We start from the raw sequence: 19,599 nt of genomic DNA, 5'->3' as shown, positions 1-19,599 counted from the left end.
GGGAGGGAGCGGGCAATTTTAATAGGAGAGATCAGTGAGCCTGGCATGAAAGACACTGGAAAAATGGATTAGAAATAGCACTGTATGTGCGTATGAATCACCTTTGCATTTCTATCCAAATCAGTTGTTGAAAAAGCAAAGTCCATAAATACTTTTTATTAAAACACTGATCATAGTTAAAACACTTTGAGGTACATTAAATAAAGACAACTTTCAAGTTGTGCAGCCAGTCTCTGGCAGTTTTGCAATGGTTTTCAAGAAATGCTAGGCAGCATCAGTAGCATTTCTAGAAATACAGTGAAATAAACTAATTTCTGGTTTGAAAAACATTTGTTATGACTTTACTAATAAATCAGTTAAAGTTTTGCAAAAATCGGGGCTGAAATTTACATTCAGAAAAAACAGGTATTCTCCTCCTGCTGTTGGAAAAAAGTGGAATTCCAAAGGAAGACACTTCTTCCATTTTAAGTCATCCACTACTTGTATTTCTCCCAGTCCTGGTTTCTTCCTTAATTCTCTTTGCTGGAATCACATACCTTCAAATATTATCAAAGGATGGTCTCCCGGCAAACTCCAATTAAACTGTGAGGCCTGTCCCGCTCTAAACTGCGAGTGATATGGGACCTACGTAAGAAGGCAACTGGAGAGCTCAGAGCACCACAGCTCTGAAGATGAAGATCTTCTTGAAGTCGCTTTCTAGAGGTATTCACATTCTGTTGGGAACTTGTCATTACCTGTTTAAAAGGGCAGGAAGAGAGAAGGAAAAATGTGGAAAACAGGGTCAGAAATGTTTTCATTTAAAAGGTTCAGTCCCTAAATATTATTTAAAAGTTATCTAGTGATGGAAGTCTCTCAGAGGAGATGTGTGTTTATGCAGCCATCCAGAGACCCTCCCACTTACAACTGGTCAGGGCTGAGTACTTGGCTACTGGAGGGCAGTCAGGCTTGGAAGGCATCAGGCTTCATATCTGTACTGCAGTGCTAAATCAACAAAGGCACAAACAAGTACTTGTTTCTCTCTATTCGAATGGAAAGGAAACCTGTGGAAAAGGCGGCAGCACTGCCTTATAATTGAGAAATATAAGTTTGGAGCAAATTAAACTCATCTTTCTTTTAGGAGAAAGAGATGCTTCACTAGCTTTGCTGAGCGTGGAAGAGAACTAAAACTTGGCAAGCCTGGTAAACAAATCTTTTGGTGATAATAGAACTGTCAAGCTACTTCACAAATCTGAATTATACAACTATTTGACCAAAAATTCTGTGACTGCTTGCTGGGATGCCCTGGACTTCCACTAATTAATAGTGGGTTTTGCCTGAAAAAAATAACTACTAAAATTATTTTTTACTGTGAAAAAAAAACGTATGTCTCCCTGGATCTAAGAAATCCACAGAGGATAAAAATTGGGCCATTGGTTCCTGGTTTCATGACCTACATACACACTGGAATTTTTTACACTGTTTTGTTTTGTGAGAAACTATGGTCTTTTAATTTAAAGAAAATTGTCCTCAACTTTCTAACCTTGAGGTTTTAATGACCTATAGATTTTGTAAAGCAATAAAAACATTAAAAGTTAATTCCATGCAGACACTCTATTTAAAGTACATCATGGTAGTACTGCTTTTCTACTCATGTGAGTACAGAGGTAACTGATATGGTGCTACTTCTTTGTTCTACTTCATATGTTGCAAAAACAATCTTGCAGCAAGCTTTATTAAATGCTGTATGTTTCCTGCTACACATCAAACTCCCTCACATGCTGTTTAAGTGTTATTACATCCTATTCTAATACTTAGCCAGTTTCCCTCATTTAGGGATCAGCAGACTAAGCCCATAGAAATTACAGTATCTCAGAAGCAGGGGGAACAGCCCCCAACCATGTATCCTTCATCGGCTGTCCAGCTCTGTGGAAACCTTACAGGCAACCTGAATGTGGTTAGTCAGTGCTAAGAGCATTCTGCTTTTCAAATCTGACAACATAAAAGGACGTTCATTTCTATAGCTATCATTCTGGTAACAATACTAGCAAAAGGTGATTCATCACCTTTCTTCCTGCAAAAGAGATGTATTATTAAACACGCATTAGATAATAAAAGTTGCTGCCACCACTATTTGCCTTGTTTTACAGGATTCCTTTCAAGCCCTGTGTCTTTTTCTCAGTCAAGGTGAGAAGATGCATTATTCCTTTCAGTTGGAAAAGCAAAATTTCTCAATTCTGTTTCTTAACAATAGCAGGGGTGACTATCATCCTTCTAGCCAGGAGTAAGGGTAACTGCACTGTTCTGTTTTGATAGATTGTGGCCCTGCTTGTGTATCTACCCATTCTTTTCAGCCAGTAGCTTCTGCTGTACAAATACATTTGCCTGAAAAACCACAGATCCAAGTCAGTTCTGTGTACCTCCGTATATAAACACAAATTCATGTATGGAGTAGTCACAGGCACAGAAAGACATTGGAAATAAGAGAGGATGATTATCAATGTGTGAATCAGCTTCTAGGATATTACTGGGTCCATCTGAATTTTAAATGCATTTATGAGTGCTTCAGTGTAAAATGCATTACTGCCCAGTAAATGCAAATTATTTCTTACTAAAGCCAAGTTATTATAAAAACAACTTTTGTAAGAATTGACTGAAGTAATTAAAACGGTAAAACACATTTAAATAAGGCATTTGTTGATCATGGTTAAACAAATTTCTAGAACATAAATGGCTTACCTGGTCTATAATATTGGCACTGAAGATGGCTTCTTCCATGTGTCTCTCATCAGATTTTATTACTGATCGTATGCTGTTCACTACGTGACGTACTTCTGGAGGCAGATTACAGTTTGAATGTTCCAAAAATTTCGCCACTAAAATTTTTGTGTCTTTATAGGCCTTAAGGTCCACTAAAGAGTGTGGTCGCTCTTTAGAGACTGTGTGCAAAGCACTTGGCTTTAGATGTAGATCAATTTTCCTGGTATCCCCCTGTTTTCCAGTTGGTAGGAAACTGCTCAAAGAATGCTGACAAGCAGAGGCAGCCATATGAGAACGAGAAACAGGAACTAAAAAAGGGGGGGAAGAATATCTTTAAAGTAATAGTTTAAAAAAAGAAGAAAAAAAAAAGAAAAAAGGCAAAACAAATATTGTCACAAAACTTTTTACTTTGTCATAAAATGTCTGTTCTGTCTGAAGAATAACAAAAACATGCAATCAAGGAAACACTTCAAAATGGGTGAGTTTAACAAGGGGTCAAAAGTAAGACTCCTTCCTATGACCAAGAAGGACTGCATTTAGGATGAGTGGGTGGTAATTAAAGTACTTCATAAATCACAGACATTTTTGTTAACCTCTTCTTTCAGGGACTTCAGTTGATTAACGATAAGGGGAAACACCAACTACTCAGTGTTACATGTGTAACTTGGAATGTTTTAGGCCCAGCTCCCACCCCCAACTTTAAGGATAAAGTTCTGCTTATTTCTAGGCCTTGAAAATTGTAAGCAGTGAATAATACAAGAGAGATTAGTAAGAAATACAGAGAAAGGAAAAAATGCTGAACTAAAATCGAGGACTTAATTTGCAGCATTTATTTTCACTCCAAGGCTGGTTCCATCAGCATCGTACATCATACATGTATGCTGTTGGCAAGTGATTCTTCTGCCTCAAATTTTCTAGAGTTTGTTTCTCTATTAGAAGCTTTTAATTGTTTTTCAAACAAAAGATGGAAACCTATATGATCCTGCTTTAGAAAACTAATCCTCACCTGTTTCTAATGTAGCTGTAGATAATCCCGCATCTTGATGCTGGCTACATATAGGAGTCCAGGCACAATTATCACCTTTAATGAAAGAGAGAGACAGAAAGAGCACAATCAACCCCTACTATCCTCTGCCCAAAGCAAGGAAAAATACATTGGAATCTTTTATTATGTCCTTTACAGCTTGAAACTGCTCAGAAGAAATACCACTTTTAAGATATCCCTTCATAAATAGAAGCTACTATACACAGAAATGTCCTATAAGCTGTTAAATAAATACAAATAGAAAGATACAGTTCCTGCTTGATGCTTTCCTCTCTGTTACACAGCTATCAAATCCTCAATACTTCAGGCATAAGCGCTGAAGCTGTGGAATGCTCCCTGCTAGGGGCAGACCTCAGACCTTCCTGTATTTCCTTGGCAGACAGAGTTTATCTTAGAAAATGGGGAAAGCAAGAAAGATGAATCCCTCTTATTTCTACAAATCTAGCATTTTATTCAATATTTCTACCTCCTCTTTTTTTACAGATTCTCATTCTTTGCAGGAAAAATGCTATGCACCACTGATTAAATTAATGGGTAGGTGACCGCTATGGTTACTGATCCAATCAATAACAAGTGGTTACACAGCATCTCCAAACAGCTCTGTACATCGTTGCCTTCTAGTGACAGAGTTTCTGAGATGCCAGCACAAGGACCAATGATGATGAGGTCACATGATACAGTAATGACCACTGCAGTCTTCCTGATTTCAAGTTTGTGACAGTCAAGATGGAATTAACTGTCACATTTACGCTAAGGTTGTTTACATCTGCTGCCAAGACTGAAAACTGTTTTAAATTTCTAGGTAGATTAGGAGAGGTTTCTTCCATATCTTCAGGGAAAGTTTGTAATGAAAAGCTGGTATAATCCTCTCTGGTAGAGTGATTAGTCAAGGAAAACAAATGTAAGATGCTACAAACATAGAAAATCTGTATGAAATTGAGAGAGACAGCTTCTATTCTGTCTTTAATTTGCTTTATTATGCCAAAGTAGTGCAACACATGAATCATGGCATGCTTATTAAGAGGAGACACTTCAGAGGTTCTGTCTTCCCATCCATTATTATACTGCTTAATGTACTTGCAGCATAGTCAAAACAACAGCACTAGACATTATCCTAAATTATCTGGAACACAGACGCTGCAATAATCACTCAGGCACTTAACTCATACAGCCACATAGTCTATTGTATGTGATTATAAATTAAGTTTATTGTAACAAACTTCAGCGCTAGGAGTTGATTTTGTCCTTCTTTGCTATGATAAACTTTACAGGGAAAAGACAGAAAAATGTGCAAACTACTCGTGTAATTTTTTTAAAGAAGGAACTATTTCTTAAAGATTATATATGAACCCACCATACTTATATTGTCCAGGGACTACACAGTGACTAAAAAGGCACCTATTAAACTAAGCTTTCATCTATAATTTCTCTACTAGGAATGACAGCTATTTCAAAACAAATAAGCAAGCTCACTTTCAGCATTAAGGGTTAATGGGAGAGTTATTGACTGTACATACCATAAAGACCCCATCATGTCAAGATGTGCTTGAAGCATGAATTATGTTTTATTGATCTAAAAGCTCAGAGTTTTATGCCAGTGCTAATATCCCCAGATTACTATTAGATCTCATCACTGTTGCATCACTATGCTGTTGCACATGTGCAACATCCCTGTCTAATTTATGTTCCAAATCATGTGCAATGCAATCACAGTAACATTCAAGACCCATTTAACAAAACTCTACATAGTAAATTTCAAGGTTGCACTTCTAAATGTCTTCACATTGACTTCTATAGGGAGGCTAATCAGAAGATAAATAATTTTTCTTAAAGCAGAAAGACTGGTTTCTAAGGCAAAACCAAACTCCACTTACCAATCTGACCACTGTATTTCCCCATTCGTGAACATGCCTGAAGCTCCTCCACTGCTCAGTTCTCCAAAATCTGCAGTCTGTCTCTTACATGAGTTATTAGTATTACTTACAGCTCTGCCTTTCATATGGTCAGTCTATTTGACCAGTTCTTCTACTCCAGGATGATTTTAAAAACATAAGTGTATGTCACAGAAAAAAAAAATCAAATGCTTTTTCTTCTGGGTTGGTTACTTGATGGAGCTGTCAGTTCCCTTTATCTTTGCCTACCTTTCCACTCTGTAAGTGTATTTTAAAATTCTGCAGTGAATACCAAGAGCCAGTCATGAAAAATCTAGATCAAATGCCTTTCTAAAGTTATAAGGACTACAAAGAACTTCAGCTGTGTGTCACAGCTTAGGAAAAATAAGCTTCAGGGCTGCTACAAACAGTTGGTACATGTTATTAGAATTGTGCTGCTTCTAACCTATGTATGATTTCCAAATAAAGTTCAACAAAAACTAGAGGAAGGGGAAGTGATGTGAAGTTGTGAGAACCTTCACAGAGTAAAATTTTGCAAACTGTAGTTTGACAAACATATAAACAAAATAAATATGCACATCTAGACTCAACTACCTCTCTTAAAGATTTCATTTTAAAGAGTCATCTGTGGGCAGCAAAAGAAAGGCAAACTAGGTCAGCACAAACATGTTCTCTCTGAGTTACTTCTTCTCTTGCTCCCCCCTCTGCTGTGTGTATATCAGTATCTCCAGAACCACCGCTGCTCTTTTATTACAGTTTTTGCTAAGCCCAGTTACATCTGAGTAATGTTCAACCCATGTAGCTCAACTCATGTAGGGCTAAGAACTTGGAAAATAGTAAAAATAATTCCCATAATGCCACTTCTCCAAAAAGATGACGGATGTATTTAGGACACGTTAAAAATGCAGGCAGAGCATCTGTTCTACCAGGTGTCCCAGCAGTCGGCCAGAACACGTAGATATTGCTGCCTACAGTAACCTTGCTCTCAAACACTACTCAAAGAGCATATGGAGCACAGAATTGAGAACTTGTAGAGCATGACCCAGAAGAGAAAGTGCTGTTGTTCTTGTCTTTGGCACAGTAGAAAGGATTCAGAAATTCCTACTTACTGTCTGCACAGCAGCTTCATAGCACATATATCCTAGCAGAGTAAATCTCATAAAACAAATGCAGACTTCTGGATTAAACATTCACTTTTCTTGGACAGGATGCTGAGGCTAGATTTCTAAAGGTAAAAGACATTCAATCACTGAGCTAAGTATGAGGTCTCCGAAATTCACAGAAACAGAATAATGATGCAGAAAGTGTAAGAGAACCAACACATCATCTTCCAAGATGAAACCAGTTATTTCAGCATTTTGTATACTTTTGTTCCGAGCTAGTCCCATGATTCTTCCTCTAGATCCCTTAGAAAGCCCAGTGAATGCATCTGTAACAACACAATCTATGACATCTTACAAAGCTTTTAATCTACTTTCAAACCACTTCTCCAGGTTACCCCTTTGCATCTCTCTAAACAGCTTACATCCTTTTGTAAAACCTGCACTTTTCAAATGGTTTAGACAGTTCTATATTCCTGCTGTTATTTGATGGAGCCACTCTCTACTAAATCAAACATTTCTTTTCCACTAACAAGCAGATTTTTGTGAAGATTCATTGTTCAGCTAACAACGTCTCTTCTCTTCTTCCCTACTTATCTAAAAGGAGTTTCATAGCAGAAATGCTTATCCATGACAGTCAAAAACTTTCCTTTTCATTTATTAACTTGTTGTGTGCCTCATCTTTCATTTCTTTGTCCTCTAAAACTTTTCACTGTACACTCCAACTTGCCACTGCACAGTCACACTCTGACTACCTCTGACGTGCACCAATACTGTCAACGTCAGTGTCACCTTCAGGACACCCAGCTGCTGTATTACAAGCATGACAGCTCAGTTCATCATTTCCCAAATAGACCCCAGCTACCATTCAACTTCTTAGTTTAGTTTCGCAATATAACAGTAACAGAGAGATGGAAGCATCTACTCAAGAGATGGTTTTCTGAGCAGTGCAGAAAGGCTGGTACAATTTAGAAAAGCCAAAATTAATTTCACTCTGTCACTTTTCCCATTTCCATTCTTCTTTAAAATTTTCAAACCTAGAAAATGCGCATGGAACTAAAGCCTTCACACGTAAGTCAACCCTCATTGGAATGTTTCATATAATTTCCAGCAGCATCAATTGCTGCATAAATCAACACACCACTCATTTGTTTCATGCTCCATCAGCCTTGTGGTACTACACCTACCTTCTGTATAAGACGAACATGATACAGGGTCACTAGTTGATCGGCCTATATTTGAAATTCGGTATTTTGTAATGTGATGCTGCGGGACAGCACTCTCATGGCTGCTCACGTATGATGAAGTATTTGTGGGCCCAGAACAGGGAGAGGCCTGGGTAGGGAGAGGAGGCTGGCTGAAGTCCGCACAGCAGATTCTCTTTTGCTTCAAAGGCAGCATGGCATTGCTCTCTTGAGCAGAACTCTGCAGTTCTCTTTCTGAGGGGCTGAAATTCTCTGAGGAACGGTTCAAGGACCTGCCATGGGCACAGTTCTTCTCGTGTCCTTGAGACCTGTCTGTAGAGGCTCGGCTGTGGGAACCATCATCCTCATCAGGAAAACCCTCTGAGCGAGCTCTGTGGAACCTGCAGTGGGCACTGCAATCCAGAGTGCTGCAGCTCAGGTCCACAGCCCCTTTGGGGCTTGTACAGTAAGGAGAAAGATCTGCAGAATGGAGAGATCCTTGAACATCCAGCGAACAAAGATCTTCAGAGGAATAGCTACGGTCTGCCATATCAACAGCCTCAGAGACCATCAAAGAGGTGCTCTCAACAGAAACTGCAAAACAAGAGATTCAGAGAAAACCAAAGATTTCTTGTCTCTCTCCCATTAACCCCCAGCCCTGTTTTCAATATACTGATTTAAATTTAGTAATTGGCAAGTACATCAATAATTACTCAAAAGCTTTCAGATGACAGAATACCAAAGCAAAAAAGACTGAAGTTATTTACTTGTTTCTAGTGTCCTTCAGCAAAGACAATTTGTGCTGTCCTCGACAGTCCTTCTTCAACTAATAAGCATGCTTGAGCACTGATACCAAAGTATTATCTGTAACTACATTTGGACAGGAACAGCTCTTTCACTACTGGTTTCTCTGATAAACAGTGAGAGATTGCCCGTGGTAGAAAAAGTAAAACTTTACACAAATGCTGAAAAAACATGGCTCTGATCACTTCTAAACCTATCACTACTGTCAATATTAGCTTTGCAGCTAACGCTTTCTAATCAATCATCCTTTCCCTGAAGCATACATCTAAGTTCTTTACAAATGAGAATTCACCATCATATAACATCTCTGGCACACAAAATACGTGACACACACAGTTCAGATAGAAGCTAAACATTCTACGCAAGGTCACATCAGCTTTGAAGCCATTTATATTAAAAACTGAGACCGTTACCACTTCCTCTGTCATGTCTCCAAATATACGTTATGGATGAAAATGGCCCCCTGTATGAAAATAAGTATTTGGCTCTGCATTATTCCTGAAGTCATGGAATAATGCAGAGCCAAATAATGCAGAGCCAAATAAAGAAAATAAAACTAGATAATCCAGTCTCCAGGCTCCACTAATATAGTCAACACTTTTCCCATATCAGACTGGAATTCCTTAAAGTCCTAGATCTAAAATAAAAATATTTACAAAATACAAATCACATAATTCTATTCAGCTCAGCAGCCTCTGATGCTCTTTTTTGCATAACAGCTGTTGCTAACCATATTGATGAGCCAAATGTATTTTAACTGTTTTGTTCAGGAATAGAAAGATAGGATCTTTTAGTGAATTAGAGAACATTTAAGTGCTCCCATGTTTTGGGGTCTAGGAAGCAGAAAGCTTTCTTTAGTATAGGGAGATTAACTATCAAAATGAAAATCAAATATTCATGAGGTTGGATTTTACAAAGGACATTTTCTTCTTATATAAAATGAATCACAACAACTATTTTCTTTTGGGGCTTCCAGGAAATAAATTTGTAACACTTACAAGGCAATCATAACATTGCCAAAAAGGCCATAATAATCAGTAATGAAAATACATTTACATTATGCTAAAAATGTGTAATATGCACCATTTATTATATCAGGCACAAAGCTGCAGTGGTTTAGTGGACCATTTATATTTGTGATGAGTTCCCAGACATTTTTTACCTAGTTAGATGATTCTTTGCAACATATTCTCTTACCTCAAGCTTTGAAATGTCTATAAAGTTTTTATCGGTAAATTAAAGCATCCAGTTTGCGCCTGTCTTCAGAGCACAGCCCTTCACTGTCCAAACTCCCTCTGGTTTGATTAGATTTAATTGATAACTACAGTGTGGTTGGTTGTGCCATTTGCTACCTGGATTCAAGGGCCTTACACTGTATTTACAGCTTCTTACTATTCTAGTCTTCCACTGGCATGGTTTTTCTGGTACGATAGACATCAGGAGGAGGGGCCTGAAGCAGATGCGAAGCAATCACTGCTCAAAAAACATGGAATGGTGACACCTGACTGATTTTACATGAATAAAACATGCCCAAGGACCTGCATAATTCCTTTTCATGTGCGCACAGCACAGTAAGTACTGTCGAAACCCTGGCTTGAGAGCTGGTCCACTGCTTCCCAATAGTCAAAACTCTAGCACTGGCCTTAAAATTTTGACTTTCATGTGTGGATGTGAAGTCCAAATGTACCTATGAACTTCAGGAACTAGCTCTGTAGACACAGCCCTTGTTAAGAGCAGCACTTAAAAACTAGTCACCTTCAGTTGTCACACTCCACTGCAGTTGTCAAACACCAGGGTGTAAAAAAAATAAATACATTTGCATTTAGCAGTAGTTAAATGTGACCACTGGTGGCTCTGGAAACTGAAATCCTACTTCACAGAACAGATGCTCCTCACTCATCTTTTAGGCTTCAGTTCCATTCTGGATGCTAGGCTAGAGAGGACTGTTTCTGTTTCTCGGGCCACTCTGCCACCACCTCTCTGCCCTTAAGTATACTGATGGAGCACACCTGCCAGCCTGTTCATCAATACGATAGGAATATGATGTGGAAAAAGTATTTAATGGAAGTTTGTGTGACATAATTATTTCATACAAACTGCTCAACATCTCACGATCCACTGAGGCTGTAAACTTTAAAAAGCCCTCCATATCAACAGACATGATACAGAGGGCTATTCTAGTAACTTTTAAACAAACAGGGTCTGTGCTGCTACTCATCTACCTGCATTCACATCTATGCTTCAGGCAGCAAGCTTCCTATTCAGCCTTCTGGAAGCCATGCAGGGAACTACTACACAGAGAAGGCATGTAGACTCTCAGGAAGGCACCCATGGTTGCTGACAATGAGAAACAAACTGCCAGTTATGTGCATGACTCTTCAAAGAGAAATGACAGTTGCCACATCTGCCTCAAAGGACTTTATAGAGCATGCTTTGTTGAGCAAAACTCTCCTCTGCATTTCCAGCCACATCAGTTTATGCCTGTGAAAAGGTTGTTCTTGCCACAATCAATCTGAAAGCAAATCCTTCTTTCTCCATTGGGGAGGGCAGAAGAGAAGAAAAAGTCCACTCAAAAATCCTACTACATCTTTCTCAAGTAGACAAACACAATGCTATGATCACCTTGTGTGCTGAAGTCCAGGGTCATGTTCCTCTCACCCAAGCTTGATTCAGATACTTGCTGATCAGTACCAGTGACCTAAATAAAAATTGTTTAATGAAACAGCACATTAATCTGCAATTTACCAAATTTACCAAAAAGTATACCACTGATGATTTTAAGAACACACCTGACAATGTGAAATAACACCATCATATAAGCTGCTATTCAGATTGGAAGCTGTATAAAGATACAGTATTTTACTATGTCTTTCGGTCAGGAACAAATGCAAGGCAAAGAAGCATGGTTAAAGCAATTTTTCATTTTTTTCCAGAATCTACAAGCCAAATTCTTCTTGAATTCACAGGCAGCTGGGGCTGCAGGCCCACATTACAAAACTTAATGTCCGCAATGCTTAAAACTAATGGTTTTACTACAAGCAATCTCTTTTTCTACAGTCTGCATTCTTCCATATCATGCTTTTTTTCCACCACATTAGATTGCTCTAAAATAGGATAGAGAACAACAGAAACCATAAAAAAAAGCAAAAAAGAAGTATTTTCCTTTGATTGCTTGCTGAGCTGTTAACACCTAATGTATTTTTAATCCCTATAACATCATTGCTACCCACGGTGGCCGATGCATGGTGCTCTCCAGTCTATCAGAGATTGCTGAAGGGAGATAATACTAGGACTCACCTTTTTTCTGAAAAGATGGATCTAAGCAGGTAAGTTCCTTTCACTTTTGAGAATTATGTGAATAAAATACAGAATCAGTCCTGCTGGAAAAACTTGATCCATAAACACCTGAAATTTAGGAAATTTTCTTTCTACTGATTTTAATAGACTTTGGATTGGACCTTGTTGCCAATCTCCTTAGATTTTTAGCAGTTCTTTGGGATCATGATTATTAAAAAAAATGGTTCCAATAAATAGCTGGTAACAAGAAATGAGAAAAATATAAAAAGAGAAGTGGAAGGGAATGAGATTGATACCATCTTTAGCAGAAAGCATCATATCTGCTTCTGTCTGTAAGGCCACAATTAACTAATAAAAGCTTATTACTGTTGGTGACAGAGTCTAGAAATAACCATCAGTCACCTCTGTGAAAACCTTCTTGTCAAGAGCTTAATTTGTATCTGGCCTTCTAAAATACTGAATAACACTATTACTCTGAAGCTATTAAGGAAAGAGCTTCCAGCGCACATGCCAGTGTAGATTAATGCACATACATACACATAACTTACTGTGCTCACTAATTTCTTTTTTTCTATCTATCCATAGCTTACTATGATCAAGTGATCAGGAAACTTTTTCTGATACAAATTTAGGTTTTAAAAGTGATTTTAAGTCTAAGGGTTAGCAAATACAACTCTAAACAAAGAACAGTACCAGAAATACTTTAACTCAGCAATAGATGAATAGAGGACTGAGAAGCAAAAGTGAAATCACTTGTATATTTAAACAATTGGCTTGGAAATTTCTTAAAGGATCTTTCTTTATGGAAGCAGAATCTTGTATCTGTGGTAAAAAAAAAAAATTAGTGGTGTCACTGTAAGTTGCAGACGATTCCTGGGAACTAACTGGAAAAGAAAGACATGTTCTCAAATGGTCTTTGTTGTTGGAGAAAATTCAATCAGATTAACTACATTTCGGAAGAAATAATATGAAGTTTTAAGGGTGTTTGTTCATTTTTAAAAATCTAGGGGTTCTTTCTAAATCTAGGTGGTTTCATACTTAATCGTTGGCAGGAAAATATCTGCTGAATATTTGTGCCAAAACATTCATTGACCTTCTACATTCTCCCAGTCACCTGGCAGCTGTAGTGACATTTTCTTGTACATATGAAACAGCCTAGTATCTATAGAACGAGTTACATGCAAGGCTGAGGTTTTGGCGAACCTGTACTAATAAAAAACATCATCGGTAGCTTTGATCTAGCAAATTTAAAATAACAACAACATTATTATACAGCATATAAAGCAAACTTGTGAAAAAAGCTGACTCAGCAATTCTAGAAATCAAAATACTGCATCTCTCAAAAAAATCACACTATTTTACAGGCAGAAGAAATACATACAATGTATTTACATACCTTAGTTTCCTAGTATACAAACACTTCTAGATTACAACAGTTCAATTTTTTTATTTTTTTTTTTATTCTCTGCTTAGTTTGTCAAAGGGAACAATTATAGCCTTGACAGAATTTTTTGACCTGGGAATAAGACAACTAAGCTCCTTTGACACAAGCCACAGAGCAGCTGTCGGTACTCTGCTTTGGCACCTTGTTGGAACAGAGCTCGCACAGAACACACCATGGACCCAAGGTGTGTTCCAAACTGTTTTACCTTGCGGTTAGGTGTTCACATTGAGAGTCCTACAGCTCACCTAAGGTAAGGGGTCATGTCTTACTTGGGAAACTACAGAAACTGTTCTCAGCACTCTCCTCCATGCAATGACATTTGTATCAGTTTTTCACATCCTTTGGAATTTAGATGGGCACAAAAGCTCAGCCACCACACACCACATCCCTTCTCAGGCTCTGCCTCAATCTCAGAGGCTCCTGCAAAGGCCGAGAGCCCTGCAGTGACGTACCTAAAGACATGGGGCTGCATAAACAAGATAACATTCTTAGCGGTGACTCCTTACTATGTCAATCAAAGGACACGGCCTCTCAGCTTAATTTCTGGATGCCTGCTTATATACTGCAGACGATATTACATTATAGTTTTCTCTAATGACAACTGCTGGAAATTAAAAAAAAAAAAACCACAACAAAAATCAAAACAAACATAAACAAACAAAAAATCACAACAAACCTCACAACCAAATGCCAGCAATATGACAAATAGATGGGACAAGTTTACACAGACAGAAATTGCTTCTTGAGACCAAATGGAAGACTGTGAATATTCCCCTCTATAAAAAATCCCCCACATACAGAAAAGCACTTACCGTCTTTAAGGTTTATCTCTTAAGGGCCTCATTGATAACTAGCATCCTTAATAGTGGGAAAACAAGAGATTTCAAGATTTCGGGCACACAGAAGAAATCAGGGATATAATTTGAATTTTGATTTCTTCTACTTTTCTTGGTATTTAGCCATATTTTGCAAAACATAAGCCATTTAAACTTATCTGATCAATGTGTTAATTTTTTTTCTTTTCCCTCCCTTGTTCCTTCTCCATTCAGAAGAATAATTGCTGAATGTATTTTATGTGCATTTGGAATTGATTAACCTTCTTGCTTGGGGGAAGGAAAACCATGGTTTTAATTGTTGGAGGTAACACTGACAATTTTTAGTCAGGTCAGAGTTTTGGTTCACATAGGGATGGCACATGGTTTCATACAGGTTCCTGCACAGCCTCGGGTAGCAAAACCTTATTGACTTGCACAGTCCTCAGACATAAAGCTGGTAAAGACAGTCACTAAGCTATCAATAGGAAAAGGAAAGAAAAACCATGCTTGTAACAAGCCTGCACAGCCTACAGGTTAGTAAACCTTATAAAACAGTCACTGGTATAATTTACCCAGAACCCTGATCTGTTTGTTCTTGTCTTTTCTATATCCTAGTCAATACTTTGCATGGAAAACACTGTGAAAAACATTTTTTTTCATAGTCATGAAACAGAAATTCCTCAACAATATAGATGACAACAGCAATTTTTACTTAGATGTAATCACTTAAATTACCACTGACATTTGTTGTCCGTGAAATGCATGAAATACTGAGTCTAATTTGATACAATTTAATAAAATTCTAAGGACCTCAATCCATTTAAAACCAAACAAAACCTATTGCCTGATGCTCAGTAAGAGGTTTTACAATTATGGCATTATTACATAATGGTTCCCAGAAGCACTTCTGCAGCTAAAGCTCTGCCATGATTTCCATTGCAAAGTCTGCCTTTGACGGATTTATAAATCTGGTTATTTCAGTTCACACTGTACTGTACCTTCGTGCATGTTATATGGGAGCATCTGCATCATGTAAGAAGTTAGCGCTCCCATTTTGTTCCTCTTGTAGACCTAACACTCTCTTAGACTTTGGCTCCATTCCTCTACTTAGAGATCAACTGGGACACTGACTACAAAAAAATATGTTAGGGCTTTTGCTGTCAAGAGAAGTATATGGCTACAGAGTCACTGTGTGGGCTTTAGTTAGCATTGCCAAACATACTTCAGTTCTGATACTCAGCACCTGTTGTTATTTCGCTCGTACAAGCTCTCTGAACCAGCACCTACCAGGCATATGTAAACTTATTCCTGGTAAGAAACTACAGAATTATCACCATTTAGAAATCAAAAATCACCACTCATTTTCACTTGTGATGAGAACAAACACTTCTGGAACCCAGGTGGTCAGAGATGAATAGGCGAGGTGCTGACACTGACCAGATGCCAAAAATAACAGTCAGTAGATCTACCTGTTAAAGTTCATGCTCTTCTTGCAAAAGCATGACTTTGCTGCCTCAAATTATGTCTTGTTAAAATGTATTTTTGTTACATGCTGGTGCTATTGTGCTGCTGGATGTTGATGCTCATGCAAAGTGTAATCCCAATTACAAGAGTGCTCAAAGTGATTTTGAGCTTAAGTGCAAACAGACACTTTTCTAAACCTTACTTAGCACCACATACAAATTCTTATCACACGTATGACCCTCCTCTTTCTCCCCAAACCATGTATAATTCATATCGCTTTTCCCAATTTTTCTTTTAAATCACTGTAAAATATCGACTCCTCCAGGGCTTGCAGGTTCCTCTGAGTTACCGTAAAGGAAAAAGGATGGAACCTCGATAAAAACTATTTTAGAAAGGAGATAGCCTTGGAAACTCCAATTTTGCTGTTCAGAAGAGAACTTCACTCACAAGCAGTTTATACTGATTCATTTTATTATAGCCAAATTAATTTAAGGTAATGCAATGTTTGGCCTGTTTATTGCAGCAGGTGGTGGAGGCTACACAAGGCAAGGATTAGAAGAACTGTCAGAAGCTGCTTTGTCAGTCATAAAAGCTGTAAAAGGCAGGCATACCTTGGAGTTTTTTAATTGCATTTTTGTCAGGGACTGTGCATCTCAACATTCTTCTTTTCCTCAGATACTTGTCTTGTTAATTATCTCAATAATCTTCTTGTGTATAATAGTAAAATTTTATATAATTTCTTTAGTTTTGTGGTTTCAGTTGCGGTTTCCACCAGTGTGAAAAAAATCACTAGCAAACTTTTCAATGTTGTATTTTGGGGAAATGTAAAGTATTCCCCTCTGTAACGTGGGTGCAATTTGGCAACCTGAACACACACATTTCCACAGTGTGCTATTAACAACTGATAAGCATTATCTAGAATGTTTGACTTGAGTTTTTACTGAAGCCTGCAAGAAATTACAGTTTCTAAAAGCAATTTCAAATATTTTCCCATTTGTGACAGCTGATTCAATTATCACAAATCACTTCAAGGAAAACTTTGCTGAAATTAGCTTTGCCTGTACACGCACATACATTGTAATTCTAGTTTCAGTTGAGTTGATATTGTATAGTAAAAAATAGGACAAAAAGTGTAATGTAAGTGTTTGTCTGAAGTATACTGGATCCTTTCTTAAAGTTCAGAATAAAGGTGTTACGCACTCCCAGGAGTAACTGTTTCTGTCACATAACAGCAGAAGCTATGAAAAGCTGTAACAGCCAAAAGTATAAGCAACAGAGAACTACTCACTGCTATTTCATAGGAAGAACATGTCCCTGTCCTTTTATCATTCAAATCTTTGCTCCATACAGTTTCGTATCAGCTAACGTAACACTGAAGTGAGAATCAGTTTCCAGCACTTTGGTGTCTGACAGGAGTTTCCTTAGTAGTTGTAAGACACAGCATCAATTTGGCACTGAGTTCAAGGCATCCTGTCAAGACTAGAGCATACCCTTGTAAGAACCTGTACTATTACCAGACCCTCCCAGTACTTTTCCAGAACACGATCTGAAATCTGACATAAATGGGGGACTGCAAATGTGTATTTTTAACTTTGTTAATCTGAGGTTATTTACAGAGATTTTTGTTAGGAATTTTCGAGTACATGTTCTACTTACACACAGAGTTTAAAATGGGAATTTGTAATTATCGTGGCTCAGATCACAGGCAAAGCAAAACTGAATGTCCCATGAGCTCTATGCTATATACACACATACACAAACACAGAGATGTTATTAGCATTACATGTCACAAGACACACAGTTATCTTTTTCCTTATTAAACCTACACTGTTGTACTGAGCTCCAATTAAAACTAGTATATTAAAGTGAGGCAAATCCACTATCATGTGTAGTTGGAATGAGAAATATTTTACAACTGTAGGGGTTTTTTTAAGAAAATAAACCTGCCTCCTAATCAAGATTTCTTATTACCTACAGAAATTAAGAAGTGTAATCTCATTTTAAAACATCGTTATGCTTTTCAAATAAGGAAAAACATTGTGCTTTGGCGATTCCAATCCATTCTTCTAGGTTTATGCTACTGACAGTCCAGTATCATACAACTTTTTAAATGGATGATATCAGCAGAAATATTACTACTCGCATAAGCATTTGCCCAAACACGCACAAGAACATAACGACAATATACATTAAGTAAAATTTCTTAGTTAAAACCTTTTAAAGAGAATGGTCTGAAAAACTTGTATAAAGAACATAAATATTTTCTAATGGTTGCTCCCCCAAAGTACAATTAACTCCTAAATTATTTTAGATCATTAGGTTTATCTAAAATTGTTTCTCATCATGAAAATTTGAAGACTACACAAAGAATTTCCTTGGGCTTTCCTTACCTGACTGGCAGGTGTCTCTCCAATCACCGCCTCATAAGGAGGGGGCAGCTCAGTCGGATACAGCATTCCTGGGCTGTTAATGGTTACTTCATATAAAGCACTGAATGGGGAATGAGGAAAGTCCAAATGGAGACCTCTGTTTAAAGACACAAACAAGTAAACTTAATTATTGCATTTATTTGGTAAACTATCACCTACACCACAGTAATGTAGAGCGTTCTCTGAATTCAAAGCCAATATACTACAAAGAACTATATTGAAGAAATTTATTAGACAACCAAAACGAAGCCCTCATTCACAGGGTAGCTTTAAAAATTGTATTTCATTTTGGATGCCAGCCATCCCTACCAGCCCATTTTGCAGTCATTAACGTCCTTCAATACTCCACATTAATACACATTAACTGCACGATCTCCTTCGAAAATTAAATCTCATATTCAACTTCAAGTGTGTAACGTTAACAACTGTGAAAGGATCACCTGTAAGCTGATCTCTGCTTTAAGTTCAGGTAGGGTTATCCTTGTCTTAGCTAAGTTCAATCACTTCTCTATTACAGCAATGCTTTAACACAAATATTTCCAGATGCATCCTAACAAGTTTGCAAAACACGTATGTAAACTCTCTGGAAAAGAAGCACCTAATGTAAGTGAGGGACATTACTTGGCTTCATATTCTTTGAAAGAGTTTCATAGTTTGCAGCTCAGAACTATGCGACGACTAACTACAGGGAAGAAGAATCACCTCTGTGCCTCTATCACTGGTGTGCAGGTATATTCTGGTGGGTAGTAGGGTGGAGGCGGTACTGGTGGTATGAACTCATCAAAATCCAAGGTTTGATGCAGGATAGTTCCATGTGGAGTCATGCAGTCAGGATTGGTAGAATGTGGCCTCTGTGGCAGAAACTGAAAATGAACAGGTCAAGTTCCTTCAGATGGCAGAAACTTCATCACCAATAATAAAAATTGTAATAAAAGGTCAGTATTAGCAACCCTGACCACTATCCAACGTCATTAATATCCATACTGAAATGAAATAGATACTTCTGGAAGCATAAGAATACTTGAGATCAGTGAGGACTGTGAGTCAAATAGCGAAAATATAACACAAGGTCTTACTAAAGACATAGAGAGGCCTGCACCTCAAAGCCAGTCAATTTTTAGGATGCAGAACATGAACATTTAAAATTAAATAGCTTTTCAAGAAATACTTCTACCTTGTAATACAATTCTATTATAGCACTACCTAATCAGTCATATTTTAATAACTGATGAACAACAGATGCAACTACTAAAATATTTGCATGTTTTTGTTTCCAATCTGAAATGCCTTGTGCTTATAGAGGAAAAAAACCCAAACCCAACCCCTCAAAAAAAAACCAAATAAAACAAAGCAGAAACTAGCTACCACATATTCGTTAAAATTTGAAGA

The 19,599-nt window shown here is 37.6% G+C and overlaps 1 protein-coding gene across 1 annotated transcript; it reads right to left on the bottom strand.

Moving 5' to 3' along the window:
- Positions 1-233: 233 nt before the first annotated feature.
- Positions 234-19,073, bottom strand: LOC104156428 (protein FAM189A1-like; the record flags this gene model as incomplete). Its single annotated transcript, XM_009705023.1, has 7 exons — positions 234-734; positions 2,716-3,044; positions 3,743-3,817; positions 7,961-8,551; positions 11,384-11,459; positions 18,172-18,307; positions 18,913-19,073. Coding segments are annotated over 7 exons (1,554 nt in total), but the record flags the coding sequence as incomplete, so codon positions are not given.
- Positions 19,074-19,599: the final 526 nt, after the last annotated feature.

Source organism: Cariama cristata, unplaced genomic scaffold (assembly GCF_000690535.1).
Source record: "Cariama cristata isolate BGI_N322 unplaced genomic scaffold, ASM69053v1 scaffold40217, whole genome shotgun sequence".
NCBI lineage: Eukaryota > Metazoa > Chordata > Aves > Cariamiformes > Cariamidae > Cariama > Cariama cristata.
The sequence above is the reverse complement of the archived record's forward strand: the minus strand, read 5'-3'. Positions and strand labels throughout refer to the sequence as shown.